The sequence below is a fragment of the Dromiciops gliroides genome, chromosome 2 (genome assembly GCF_019393635.1).
Source record: "Dromiciops gliroides isolate mDroGli1 chromosome 2, mDroGli1.pri, whole genome shotgun sequence".
NCBI lineage: Eukaryota > Metazoa > Chordata > Mammalia > Microbiotheria > Microbiotheriidae > Dromiciops > Dromiciops gliroides.
The window spans coordinates 193,074,826-193,089,242 of NC_057862.1; the positions used below are offsets into that span (position 1 = coordinate 193,074,826).

A 14,417-nucleotide genomic window follows, 5' to 3' on the forward strand; every position below is an offset into this window, starting at 1 on the left:
TTAATAGCTTTAGGGATATGATTCATACTGGAATCTATTCTATAAAATCATTGACAGGTGATCATGGAATCTTGGGTTCAGAGGGGATCTCAGAAACCACCTAATCCAACCTGTAACCGACCAAGAGTTCTGTCTTCCACAGAGATGATAGGTTTAGGGTATTGGAAAGGACCTAAGAAATATTCTAAGTAGCCCCTTCATTTTACAGGTAAGAAAAATAAAGCCAAGGAAGAAGTGAATTATTCAAGGTCATACAGGTAATAAGTGGATGAAGTAGGATTTGAACCCAAGTCCTTTGACTCCAAATCCAGTGGGTTTTGTTTTGTTTTGTTTTGTTTTTTTGCATCATACTGACTTCTTAACAAGTCATCATCGAATCTCTGATTTGAGGCTGGGGCAGGGGAAAGAGAAAAAGAGAAGGAAGGAGAGAGAGGGAGGAAAGGAGGGAGGGAGAGGGAGAGAGAGGGAGAGAGAGGGAGAGAGAATAGAGAATGAGTTTAATTTTGGAAACATTATATTTGTATTTCTACAATATATCCCCAAATCGATCATTTAGACTTCATTTGAAGATTTCAGATTGAAGGAATCCCATCACTTCCCAAAGCATCCCATTCCACTTTGTGACAGAATCCTTCACTTCATCCAAGATTCAGCTCAAGCAGCACCTTCTGCATGAACCCTTTCTTGATTCCTCCCAAAGCTAGCATTTTCTCCCCCTCACTACCTTGTGCTTATTTATTTTACAAATACTTTGTAGTTTCTGATTTATGCATGTCCTGTTCCCTACCCCCACTCCACCACAGAAAGTATACTCCTTGTGCTCGCTTCAGCAGCACGTATACTAAAATTGGAACGATACAGAGAAGATTAGCATGGCCCCTGCGCAAGGATGACACGCAAATTCGTGAAGCGTTCCGTATTGAAAAAAAAAAGAAAGAAAGTATGCTCCTTGAGAGCAAGGACTATTTAAATTTTTTGTGTCTTTGTATCCAGAATCCCCAATACAGTGTCTGGCACACAGTAGGCACTTAATAAATGCTTGTTGCTTGATTGGCCGCAATAATTAGAAGTTTTTTCTTTATGTTAAACTAAAACCTACTTCTTTTTTCTATATACTTCTTGTCTCCCCCAATATAATCTAAGTTCATTTTGGATAGGGATTGTTTTATTCTTTATGCTTGTATGCCCTGCACCTAGCCCAGTGACTGGCACATGGTAGAGGTTTCATAAATGTTTTTTATTTGATTAATTAATAGGATCTTCAGTGAAGTCCTGGTGCCTCTCCAACTAGTGTCTCTGACTCGGAGCCATAACTAGGAATTTTTGCAGCTGGGACTAGTATGAACAATGCATAATTACACAAATATACCCTGTGGGCAAGAACAACAAGATGTATTCACAAGTGACCAGAGGGCCGGTACAGTGTCCCACTGTGGGGAGATGGAGACCCCAGAATAATAGCATAAGGTGGCTTTGGTGGGGAATAAGGGTGGGAAAGGAAGAAGAGTTCTTCATACCAGTACACCACCTGGTAGCTTCCTATTTTAACTAATTAGTCTAACAAGGTGTTAAACTCTAGTTTCTACAGTGCTGTGGAAGTCCTTTAAATCTAGCACCTTCTAAATGCATTGCCCTGGGACAAAGCACTGATCACCTTGCCCTAGTTACAGACTTCCAATCTACACTCCAGTCACACAGTCCCCATGCTCATACCCCAGGTCTAACTCCCCCATCTTCGCATCAAATTCATTCTGCACAGGGATGAAAATAACCAGAAGGAAAGCTGGTCTGGGTTGAGTTGCTTCTCTAGGGAAGACAAGGAAACAGTTTGTTTTTTTTTGTCAGCTGCTTTGGATTCAGGTGGAGGTGCCTCTCCATCCAATGGTCCAATTACAGAGCTGACTAGATAACTTTCTGGACCTGGGAGGCTTTGTCAAAGCAAGGCCAGGTTGGGGCCTTGAGGGGGAAGAGACAGAGTCAGAAGGCCTTGAGGGCACCGGGCCAGTCTCCCTTCTGAGCTCTCAGGGTTGTCCCCTCTTCTGCCCCTTCAGGGCTGGTGCCGTTTGCAATGTTTCAGGGCAGCCCTCAGGGCCCTCAGGATCTCACTGTGACTGTTCTGGACGTTGTAGGCGCTGAGATGGAGCAGCCGATCAAAGTCAGCCCCACTGTAGGTCATGTTGGCCAGGGAATATGGAGACAGGAAGCCTGTGAGGTCCACCTGGCCACCCGCAAGCTCTTCCGGGCTGCGCTTGACACCTAAGCCATGGTGAGAGATGGGGAGATCAGGAGCGGGGCAGGGAGCTTTCCCAAGGCCCTACATGCTGCTCTTGGGCACTAGGAAGCTAGTTAGAAGACCCCTGGGAATCCACTTCGGGAAACCATAGAACTAGTTAGGAAAAGACCTCCAGGGATTTAATTAGGAAAATTGAGAGGAGAGAGAAACAGAAGACCTACAGAGCAGGCCTAAGATCATGGGTGTGCTCAATGAGTCCCTTGCATTTTTTCCAATTTCCTCTGTCCAGGAATATGATGATTCTAGATCACTAGCCCATCAGTTTCCCTCCCTATGGGCTGGATCCATCCTTTGCCTAGATGCCAAACTGATTTTCCTAAAGGACAAATCTGACCATCTCGATTCTCATAAACTGCAGTAGCTCTCTACTACTTCTAGGCTCAAATACAAGCTCCTCTGTTTGCCACTGAAAGCTCTTCAAAAACCGGGCCCGGCCCCCTTTTTCCACTCTTATTAACTTTGGTCCCTGCTCCATGCAGTCTAGGCTGTGCCTCACCCGTGGCACTCCATGCCCTTGCCCACTGTTTTCACTTCTCTCTCAGGATCCACAGCTGCCTTTAAGGCTAACTCTAGTGCCAGCTTCTATATGAGGTCTTTCTTGCCCTCTTGGCTGCTACCTGTGTGACCCTATGTAAGTCATTTCATCTCATTGTGCCTCGGTTTCCTCTTCTAATTCCACAGCCTCCAAGGTCCCTTTCAGCTCTAAATCTCTGATCCTATAATCTAGTGCCCCACCTCTCCGAATGATCTTGTACTTATTTTGTAGGTATTTTACATGTGTATGCATATACACATGCACACATGACACGTGTATATATGTAACACATATGTGTATTGTACATATAGGCATGCACAAAGGTGTGCACACGATTATTTTATTTGCATGCACACTTACACATGCATTTAAATGTGTATGCACACATGTGTTGCTGCAATATTTGCTGTCTATGCACATGAACACATAAGTGCATGTGTGTGCAAATGCACATGTGTGCATAGATATTTGGTGTGTGCGGATAGATAAATGTCTTTATATGGGTGTGTACACACATGTGTATTATATGGCATATTTCATATAATATACACATGTATACATGTGCACGTACTTTATGTACACAAATACATAGACATGAATGCACACAGCAGACATATATGTTTTCCCCAGGTAAACTGTAATCTCTCGAGGATGGGAAGCCTAGTGTTTAGCATGCACTAGGTGCCTAATCAATGCTTGCTGCTTGATCGATTCCACTCTGGCTGTGCTTGCCTAGCCTACCTGAGAAAAAACAGCATCTCCCTCTCAGAAGGCTAGGATATTATAATCTTAACCCTTGTTTCTGAACTAGAGTTTTCTGTCTAGTTCAGTGACTCCTAGATTTAGAACTAGAAGAGACTTTGTGTGGGCCAACCCTTTCATTTTAGTTGAGGAAGCTGAGACCTAGAGAGCTTAGGTCACTTTCCCAGGCTCATGTGGCTGATAGTGTCAAAGGTGGGATTTGAATCCAGGTCTTCCTGACCCCAAGCCAGGATTCTCTCCCCTAGACCAGGCTGCTTCCTCAGCTTCATCACGTGGAGGCACCACAGCTCTGGGACTGGGAGAGCTGGTCAAAGATGAGGCAAGACCGAGGATGATAGGGGCAGGGAGGAATTGGGGCTGGCTTACCAGGGGCTGAGTATTCTCTGAAGGAAAGATTGACCAAGGGGAAATGTAACACAGTGGGGGCTTCGGGGCAGTCAGGGTCCGAGAAGACATGGCACTCCCTCGGCTGTCGACGGTCCTCTTGGCTCAGCTCCACCCTGGGGAAAGGGATGCCCTGCCCTCGGCAGTAGATCTCCATCTGCTCCAGCGCCTGGAGAAGAGAGTAGTGTCAGAGCCAGGACTAACACAGGATCAGAGCAGTAGAGCTAACAGGGACCTCAGATCCAACTTCTCATTTTACAAGTAAGGAAACCGAGGCTCAGAGAGATGAAGTAATTCACCTGAGGTAACACAGGGAGTGGCAGAGGTAGGATTTGAACCCAGGCTCTCTAGTTTCAGAGCCAGCGCTCTTCCCACTATACCACAGGACATGTAGCCCAATTCTCTCATTTCACAAATGAGGAAACTGAGGCCCAGGGAGAGGCAGTGGCTTCTCCAAGGTTATGACAATGACTATATTATGATAAATAATTAATAATAATAAATAAATGAAACAGGGAATAAAAGGCAGAGCCAGAGTTCAAACCCATACCCCCTGATTCATGGTGGGAACTATCAGCCCCTTTTCAGATTGGGTTTAGCCATTAATTGACATTCCAGTTGGTTCAACAATTTTAGAAAATGTCTAGGTTTAGAGTGCAGCTCAAACTGATTCACTTGGTTTAAAGACAAACAAAAACACCCTCAGTTTGGTCAAAGTGATGCAGTGGGGAAATTGTTGGACTTGGACCCAGAAGACCTGAGTTCAAATCTTGCCTCTTTTTTTTTTTCTTCTTCTTCTTTTTTTTTTTTTTTTGGCAGGGCAATGAGGGTTAAGTGACTTGTCCAGGTTCACACAGCTAGTAAATGTCAAATGTCTTAGGCCAGATTTGAACTCAGGTCCTCCTAAATCCAGGGCTGGTGCTTTATCCACTGCAATACCTAGCTGCCCCAAATCCTGCCTTATTTACTAGTTCTTTGGCAGAGACTTTGTCATTCACTCTCTCTGAGGCACCAGAGCCTCCCCATCTTTGTAAAGTAGGTATAATCATGTGTATTGTCTGATCCCAGGGCTGTGGCTCGGACTAGATGAGATAAAGTTGGTAGACCATCTTTATAAACCCTAAATCCCTACATATGTAAATGCCAGATATCGGCATCAAATCTGGCCTGATTTAAAGTATTGGGGTCTGGTCCATTGTGCTCTCTTGCACTCTCTCTCTCTCTCTCTCTCTCTCTCTCTCTCTCTCTCTCTCTCTCTCTCTCTCTCTCTCTCTCTCTCTCTCTCATTACTTCAGCTTGATTTATTAGTGCAATCTGTTTCCTGTTTTGGTTAATGGTTCTAGCACTAGTTAATTATAACTCACATTCCACTGGGAGGGAGGTACTATGACTACTATTATCTCTATTTTATTGATGAGGCTTAGAAAGGTTGAAAGCCCTGCCCAGCATCACAGAGCTAGTGAAGTGGGAGAACCAGGAATCATCGCCATGCTGATTTTAAGACCAGTGTTGCCACTTTGCCACACCTATCCTCCTCAAGGGAAGGGGGAAGGAGTGGGGAAAGGGAAGAAGCATTTATAAGTTCCTACTATGTGTCGGGCACTGCACTAAGCACTTATTACAAGTATTGCCTCATTTGATCTTCACAACACCCCTGGGAGGTAGGTGCTATTATCCCCCCTGTACAGTGGGGGAATGTTGGAATCTGGATTTGGATAATAATGATAGTAATCGCTAACATTTATATAGTGCTTACTATGTGCCAGACACTGTGCTAATAAATATTATCTCATTTGGTCCTCACAATATTCATGAGAGGTAGGTAGGTCCCCATTGTACAGTTGAGGAAACTGAGGTAGACAGAGGTGAAGTGACTTATCCTGGGTCACACAGCTAGTAAATGTCTGAGGCCAGTTTTGAACTCAGGTCTTTCTGACTCCGGGCCCAGTACTCTATCCACTGTGCTCCCTAGCTGTTGTAGCTAGTTATTCAGGGTACTCAGGGAAGTTAAGCAATTTATCTCCCTGCCAACTCCAACTTCAAAGTTGACATCAAGGCATAAGGATCTCTGAGGTCTTTTTCCAGCTCTGCCCTCATCCACCTTGTGACTCTTGGGGGAATTACACTATCATAGAATCATAAGAGGATTGATTTAGAGTTAGAAGAAACTTTAAATGCCAAGTCTAGCACCTTCATTTCACAGATGAGGAAAGTGGGGGACAAGGAAGTTAAGTGACTTATCTAAGGTCACACAGCTAGTGTCTAAGGTCAAATTTGTTGTTGGTGGGGTTTTTTTGGTGGGGCAATGAGGGTTAAGTGACTTGCTGAGGGTCACACAGCTAGTTAAGTGTCAAGTATCTGAGGCTGGATTTGAATTCAGGTCCTCCTGAATCCAAAGCCAGTGCTTTATCCGCTGTGCCACCTAGTTGCCCTCTAAGGTCAAATTTGAACCCTGGTTTTCCAGTCCAGCACATACATCAGAGGCTTCAAATGAGTGACCTCATAGTGGCAAGAGGCCTGTAAAATTTTCAAGTGTTGGACAAACCAGATTAAAATGAAATTGGAAAGTGTTTTAACAAAATAAATAAAAATACAATACAATATAGATAATGTTAATTCATGGTTTTCTAAGTTAGTATGCAGTTTGAAGGGATCAGCATTTATTTGAGTCTGGCACGGCTGTAAAATCTCTATCATGCTGCCTCTCACACCCATATGCATTCCTATGTGTCTGAGTACTCTCTACCTACCCCCCTCAAGTTCCCAGCCTGGGACCCTGACAAAAGACTTCATGCCAAAGGGTCTAAATTGCCCCTCTCTCCTCTTGGGGTATCAGGTGGTTCAGCAAGGCAGGGTAGGTTCCTGGTCAGTGGCACGGCCAACACTAGAACTTGACCCCAAAAGCCTAACGTGGGCTGGGGGTCTCAAAAGGAATTAGGGGCAGGGGGGTGAGTTGGTCTCTGGGTGGGTGGTAGGAGCTGGGAAGAGGCACCTCAAAGGGAGAGTTGAGGGAATAGCCAAATGAGAAGATGAGGTCTGGGCTCCGGCCTGCCCGCAATAAGAGTGGGCAACTGGTATTGATGAAGTAGGCGGCATCTACCAGGCAGAGCTGGGACTGCAGAGGGGTCAGCTGGCTGGGGTCAGAATCCAGGTGGCAGTCTAGGCGGGGGAAAGCAATGAAAGTTAGGGACAAAGAAACATGACCTAAGCCTGCCCCAGAGACTCATCGAGGCCCTAATCTCTTCATTCTAACTCTGCCCCAACCTCCTCATCTTGCCTTGGTCTAAAGCGGGCTCTCCTTGACTTGAGTCTTACCCCAGCCCTCAGAGCCCACAAGGAGGAGGCCAGATGCCCCCAGAACCTTCATGACTTGGAAACCATCCCACCCCCACACACAGGGAGCTTGGAATTTGGCCACCTCCAGCCCAGCCTGGCAGCTTCCCTTAGGTGGCAGGAGAAGAGCCACGCCCTCACCGCCCCAGGTGCAGAAATTCCTCTGGCCAGAGTAGTCCTGATGCAGATGAAGGCCTCTCAGGAAATTATGACATCGGTGGTGAAGGGGCCGCCCCGTCAGGAGGCCCTGAAGAGCCTGGGTAACAGCAGCTCCAGGCTGCAGCCAGGACATATTGATCCAGGAGGTGCTCCGGGAGCCAGGGGGTTCTTTTTCTGTAGCCAGAGACACACAGAGAAAGAAAGCGAGGTCCCCGGTGTTTCTTTTCTTTTTTTTTTTTTTTCAGGGCAATGAGGGTTAAGTGACTTGCCCAGAGTCACACAACTAGTTAAGTGTCAAGTGTCTGAGGCTGGATTTGAACTCAGGTCATCCCAAATCCAAGGCCAGTGCTTTATCCACTGTGCCACCTAGCTGCCCGTCCCCAGTGTTTCAAATGTTTCAAATCCCTTGTTTTGCTTCAGTGAGCCTGGCAAATTCCATCCCTTCCCTCTCACTTGCATCTTCAGTCTCCCCACCCCTAACATCCCATGTTTATCAGAGACGGGTCCCAATAGGCTGTTCACTCCATCAGAGCCCTCTCCAAGCCCCAGGCTTCCCCTCAACGTCTCTGGTTCCTACCAATGTTTCTGGTCTTGTTCCGGATATGCTGCTTCCAGGTCTCTGCTGAGCTGGTGAGGTCATACCAGGTATCCATCAGATTCACAGAGAAGATGTTACTCCATAGGCCTGAGGGAAGCCCAGATGCAGCACCCCAAGAGGAAAGGAAAATCAGCTCCAAGCTCAAAGCCCTTCTGGCCAGAGCAATGGAATGCCATCTACCCTCCCCTAACCCCATGCCATTAGGAGTAAGCTCTCAGTGGCCTGATGGGAAGTAGGTCCGCCATTCTATTTCTCTGCTTTGGGCTTTGCCACTCCCAGGAAATAGCAGGTGTCTAGATATTGACTGCCCCAGATACTGTCCTTGAACCCTGAACTAAGGTAAATGAGACCATGGGGTCATAGATGTAGGTCTGGAAGGCCTACTCAGAACCCATCTAATCTAATCCCCTAATTTTACAGACAAGGAAACAGGCCCAGGGAAGGTAAGTGACTTGACCAAGGTCAGATATTAGAGGTGGGATTTGAAACGAGATCATAGGATTTGGAGGGGACTTCAGAAACTGTCCAGTCATACATACACCCATTTTACAGATCAGGAAACTGAGACCCAAAAGGTTGTGCCTATCCCCAGTCACACAGAGAAGAAGCATCAAAGGTAGGATTGCCTCATACCTGACTGGTCCTGAATTCAATTTCCAAGCCCTCTCACCTTCTAGGAAGCAGATCCTGGACTCTGGGAGCTTCTTCATCAACTGTCCCATGAAGAACTCAGAACCAAAGAGCTCAGAAGGGATGAAGGCCCCATACTTCAGGAAACCAATCTCATAGGGGGAGAACTCCACCCATTCTGCACAAGGAGGGAGGGACAGATGTGGAAGGGGAGGAGGGGAGTGGGAAGGGGGGAGGAAGGAGGAGCTGTTCAAGGCTGCACAATGGCAAGGGCCACCAACCCAACAGGACCCACCCTCCAAAGTCTTCCTCCTGTCTCACAGGTGTTAACTAGCTGGCATTTGCCCAAAAGATATTGAGGGCCCCATTGTCGACCACTCTATCCCCACATGCAGCCCATGGGAATCTGTATAATCTATTGGATTGCCTTGTATTTATGTGTGGATGGGTTCTGGGGAATGGTCGAGGAGGGGGAGGATGTGGGTGTAGGTCTGGGTGTAAGTGTAGCCACCACCCTAGTTCAAGCCCTTATCACTTCTCACTTGGACTCTTGCAATAGCCTCTCTCTCTCTCTCTTTCTCTCTCTCTCTCTCTTTAGGTCAATGAGGGTTAAGTGACTTGCCCAGGGTCACACAACTAGTAAGTGTCAAGTATCTGAGGCTGGATTTGAACTCAGGTGCTCCTGAATCCAGGGCCAGTGCTTTATCCACTGCGCCACCTAGTTGTCCCCTTGCAATAGCCTCCCAATTGGTCTCTGCCTCATGTGTCTCCCATCTCCAATCCATCCTCCACAAAACTGACAAAGTGATTTTCTAAAGCACAGGTCTGACTGTGTTACTCCCCTCCTCGATAAACTTCATTGGTTCCCTATTGCCTTCAGGATCAAATGTAAACTTCTCTATTTGGTATTTAAAGCTCTTCACAGCCAGGCCCCAATCTACCTTTACAGCCTTATTATACATTACTCTGTTTCATGTACTCTCATAGTTCAGCCAAACAGATCTTCATGCTATTTCTCCCCCCTAGAACTCCATCTTCTGCCTCTATACATGCTGGAATCCCTTGTTTCCTCCTCCTACATGAAGCCTTTCTTGATTCCTGCTCTCCTCATCCCCTCCCCTCAGTACTACTGCTCCCCTTCCCAAATTAACCTGTATTTATCATCTATCTATTCTGTACATACTAATGTATATGCATATTGTCTCTCCCGATAGAAGGTAAGCCCTCTGAAGGCAGACTATTTCATTTTTTTGTTTCCCCAGCACCAAGGACAGTGCCTGGCACATAATAAATACCTGATAGACACTGTATGACTGACTGTGTATATGTGGAAGTCGAATTCATACTTGATTCATTTTTTTTTTTTTTTTTTTTTTTGCGGGGCAATGGGGGTTAAGTGACTAGTAAGTGTCAAGTGTCTGAGGCCGGATTTGAACTCAGGTACTCCTGAATCCAGGGCCGGTGCTTTATCCACTGCGCCACCTAGCTGCCCCCCATACTTGATTCTAAAGAGGATCTCAGGCTCCTTAGACCTGAGGGAAGGAGAAGACTTTGATTGGGGGTATTTTACCTTTGAAGTCCAAGGTCCCCAGGTTGTTCTCTTTGACGTTTAGACCCAGGTACAGTGGAAGTGGATTCTGGCCCTTCTCCAGTGATGCTCTCTGCTCTGACAACTTGTGCTCAGTCACCTGGGGAGGAGAGAGTGGCTGACCTGAAAAAATGACTAGGGAGTCAATGCTACTTGGGGAAGAACAAAGCCCTGGGCTCATACCTATGATGGGGACCTCTGCTGGGTCTCCTCTCAAGCTATTGAGAGGATAAGAATGGAGAGTAGGATGTGGATGGAGGGACCCTCCCCATTCCATTAATCCTTCCTCTCCCCTAGTCTGAATAGCAGAATCCCTAGGATAGAATGGAGATGATCAGTACCTATAATCCCTCAGCCCCAAATGGATTCTCTCCCCCTTCCCTGGTGTTTAAGGAAATGACTCTAATTTAGAATGTAAATTCTGTGGGAAGAGAGGGTTGCATTTTTTTTATTTAAATATATGTCATTCCCCATATTGAATCCTCTTCACCCTTCAAATTTCACCTCCTCCAGGAAGCCCAGGGATCCTGAAATGGAAGGTATTTTTCAGCTCCTACTAATTGCTTTTCTTGCTAAGCTCCAAAGCAATTTATAGTAGGGTCATACCACTTCAGATACAATCAAGATTTAGACCCAGAAGGGGTCTCAGTGGTCTAATACAATTCCCTCATTTTACAGACAAGGAAACCTGATGCCCAGAGAAGGGATCTGCCCGACCAAGTATGTCAAAGAACCAGAGAATATTAGTATTATAAGGGACCTCAGAAGCTATTTCATTTAACCTACCTCTAGACAAGATTCTACCTTCCAATATCCCTAACAAGTGGTCATCCAGCCTGTGCTTGAAGACCTCTAGTGAGGGAGGGGAAAACACATTAGCTCCCAAGGTCGCCCATTCCATATTTTCTATAGCTATAATTTTTAGGAAGCTTTTCCTGTCATCAATCCTAAATTCACCTCTTTATAACTTCCACCCATTGTTCTTAGTTCTATCCTCTGGGACCAAGAAGGACAAATCTATGTTATACTTCATCCATGTGACAGCCCTTCAAATATTCCCCAGGGACTCCTCTTCCATAAGCTAAACACCCTCAGTACCTTTAACCATCCATGTGGAATGATCTTGTGGCCCCTCACCATTCTAACTGCATTCATCTGAGTGTTCTCCACCTCCAATGTCCTTGGGACATCGGGATAAAGAAACTCTCCTCTAGTGTTCAAGAGAACTTAGTCCTTTGAAACCCAGTCTGATAATCTCTTCACTATATTGTGACTCAGGAATACACTGTCATTTCGTGCTCTCATATTGTTCCATGGTCTTTTGTTCCCAGAAAGACTGTTAGCTCTTTGAGGGTAAAGACTGTGTCTTGTATTTATTCCATATTTCCCCTCTCCACACCTAACAGTGTTAGCCACACAGCACTGTGAATTGAATTTTTTAAGATAGACATTGAAATGGATTTAATTTGGTTTTCTTTTTAAAGACCTCCAAATCCAAAAGAACTCAAAAGTTACTTAGAATGATTTTTTTTAAATGTTGTTTCAACCTCTTGATCTCTGGCTCCATTTTCTGTTTTCAATTATTTTGGTGCACATTCTTTTTTTTCAGATTCTACTCATGCCCTTTTAAGATTATCTTGCAGGGGGCCAGCTAGGTGGCGCAGTGGATAGAGCACCAGCCGTGGAGTCAGGAGGACCTGAGTTCAAATCCGGCCTCAGACACTTAACACTTACTAGCTGTGTGACCCTAGGCAAGTCACTTAACCCCAATTGCCTCACACACACACAAAAAGATTATCTTGCAGTAGCTCAAAAGAAATGTGAAATGTGCAAATTTAGAGACATCTCCACCTTTAGAGTTCATATGGATTATTTGTGCCTGATGGAAGAGCCTTCTTGAGTTCATATTGATCTGATCAGTCACAGTCAGACACACTGTAGCATGACTCTAACGAAGTGATGTCATTTTGGTCCTCTTGGAGAACAAAAACCACCACTACCAAGGGATTATCCAACATCACCATTTCCCTAACATTCAGCACTATTGAATTTTGTTTTCTTTACCTGTGTGGGTATTTGTCATTTCTCAGGTATAAGCTTGGCAATTTTATACCCCCTTCATTTTCCTTTAAATTTGCAGCCTTTTCTCTTCAACTTATTTGGAAATTCCTATGGATCCTCAATGTTTTTTCCTCCTAAGCTTTTTTCTCTGTTTCTCCTTCTAATAATTTCCATGCTACACCTGTTTCTTAATGTTAAGTTTCCGTTATTTGCTTCATTGGCATTTCTTTTTTCAAATTTTTTTAACTTTCATTTTTTCATTTTCAGTTCCAAATTCTCTCCTCTTCTATTGAAAACATATTTCCATATTATTCATGTTTTAAAAAGACAAGAAAAATAAAGCAAAAAAAAGCTTCAATTTGCACACAGAGTTTATCCATTCTCTCTCTGGAAGTGAACAGCATTTTTCATCATGAATCATTTGGGACTGCCATGGATCATTGATTGTATTGATTAGAGTAGCTAAGTCTTTCACAGTTGACTACATTTACAAAATTGCTGTTACTTTGTATAATGTTCTATTGGTTCTTCTCATTTCGCATCAGTTCATATAAATCTTCCCCAGTTTTTCTGAACTCATCCCTTCCTCATTTCTTATAGCACAATAGTATTCCATTACAGTCGTATAACACAAGTTATTCAGTCATTCCCTGATTGATGGGCATCCCCTTGATTTCCAATTCTTTGCCACCACAAAAAGAACTACTCTAAATATTTTTGTACATATAGGACATTTTCCTTTTCCTTTGATCTCTTTGGGATTCAGAACTACTACCAGTATCACTGGGTCAAAAGGTATGGGCAGTTTTATAGCCGATTTATAGGGCATTTACTTTTCCTTTAAATTGGATTATTCTCTCTTTTGCTATTCTTATATTTATTTTATTTCTCCATTCACTTTATTTCTCCATGATTAGAGAAAGGTGGATGGAGATCTGTATATAGCTTTGATTATCTAAATCACCCAAACTCTTTTCATTAAGAGATTGCAATTTATTATCTTATCCATGCTTCTGTTTTTCTTCTTCGATGTTTAGCTTTTCCTTTAGCTTCTACTTTATAATACTTCCTTCCTTCATTCTCTGGTGACTTCCCTCCATTAATCATTTCCTATTTATCCTGCATATAGTTTGTTTTGTATATATTTGTTTTCATGTTGTCTCTCTCTCTCCCTCCTTGAGGGCAGGGACTGTCTTGCCTATTTTTGTATTCCCAGTGCCTGGCACATAGTAGGTACTTAATAAATGTTGATTGATTGAATGACTGATTGATTGACTTTTTTTTGCAAAGTAATGTTCCTTAAAAAGCATCAGAAATTCCATGTTTTTGTTATTTTTTTCTTTTTATTTTTGTTCAGGAGGTTCTATAAACTCCTTGGCAGATTCAACACTATTAGATATAGCAAACACTGATCCTTTTAATGCTTTTACTGTTCTCCCCATTTGAATATTTTATACTTGACCTTTAGTTTCTAACCATCTTTTATGGCATCAAGAGTTCCAGCTATTGGAAAACCTTTAACATAGATGGATCTATTTTTTTACCTCATTTGAGACTCTCCTATTACTTCAGGGAGAGATTTTCTTGGAGACATCTTGATTTCTTATTATGGGTATTTATCCTCACTAACTTACTGGAGTTCTGCCTTTGATTTCTTTAGAACACTTCTTATCACATCAAAATCTTTTGTTAGTTTGTTTGCTTAATCTGTTGAATTTGCTCATTATCTCCAAAAAGTAAGTGCCTTTATCTGTCTTGATGTGTTCCTTTAAAATGTTATCTTGTATTGTGATGGGATACTAATGTGCTATAAGAAATGATGAGCAGAAATGATAATGGAACTTTCAGAAAAACCTGGAAAGACTTACACAAACTGATACAAAGAGAAGTGAGCAGAACCAGGAGAATATTGTACACAGTATGAGTAACATTGTACAATGATCAACTCTGCATGACTTAGCTATCCTCAGCAATACATTGAGCTAAGATAAGTCTGAAGGACTCATGATGAAAAGCGCTATCCATTTCCAAAGAAAGAATTGATGGAGTTTGAATAAAAATCAAAGTCTACTTT

The 14,417-nt window shown here is 43.8% G+C and overlaps 1 protein-coding gene and 1 non-coding gene across 2 annotated transcripts in view; one reads left to right on the forward strand and one right to left on the reverse strand.

Annotated features, from left to right (window-relative positions):
• The first annotated feature begins 817 nt into the window (after positions 1-817).
• Positions 818-924, forward strand: LOC122744806. Its single transcript, XR_006355150.1, has one exon. It is a non-coding gene; the product is annotated as a U6 spliceosomal RNA (small nuclear RNA).
• A 1,123-nt stretch (positions 925-2,047) lies between these two features.
• PLA2G4D (phospholipase A2 group IVD) overlaps positions 2,048-14,417 on the reverse strand; it is a 41,352-nt gene continuing 28,982 nt past the window's right edge. Inside the window, exons 14-20 of the mRNA XM_043980563.1 lie at positions 10,265-10,382; positions 8,735-8,872; positions 8,044-8,151; positions 7,449-7,640; positions 6,967-7,133; positions 3,957-4,143; positions 2,048-2,256 (exon numbers count right to left, since the gene is read on the reverse strand). Of these exons, the coding sequence (XP_043836498.1) occupies positions 2,048-2,256; positions 3,957-4,143; positions 6,967-7,133; positions 7,449-7,640; positions 8,044-8,151; positions 8,735-8,872; positions 10,265-10,382 (1,119 nt within the window). The remainder of the gene's footprint in view (positions 2,257-3,956; positions 4,144-6,966; positions 7,134-7,448; positions 7,641-8,043; positions 8,152-8,734; positions 8,873-10,264; positions 10,383-14,417) is intronic.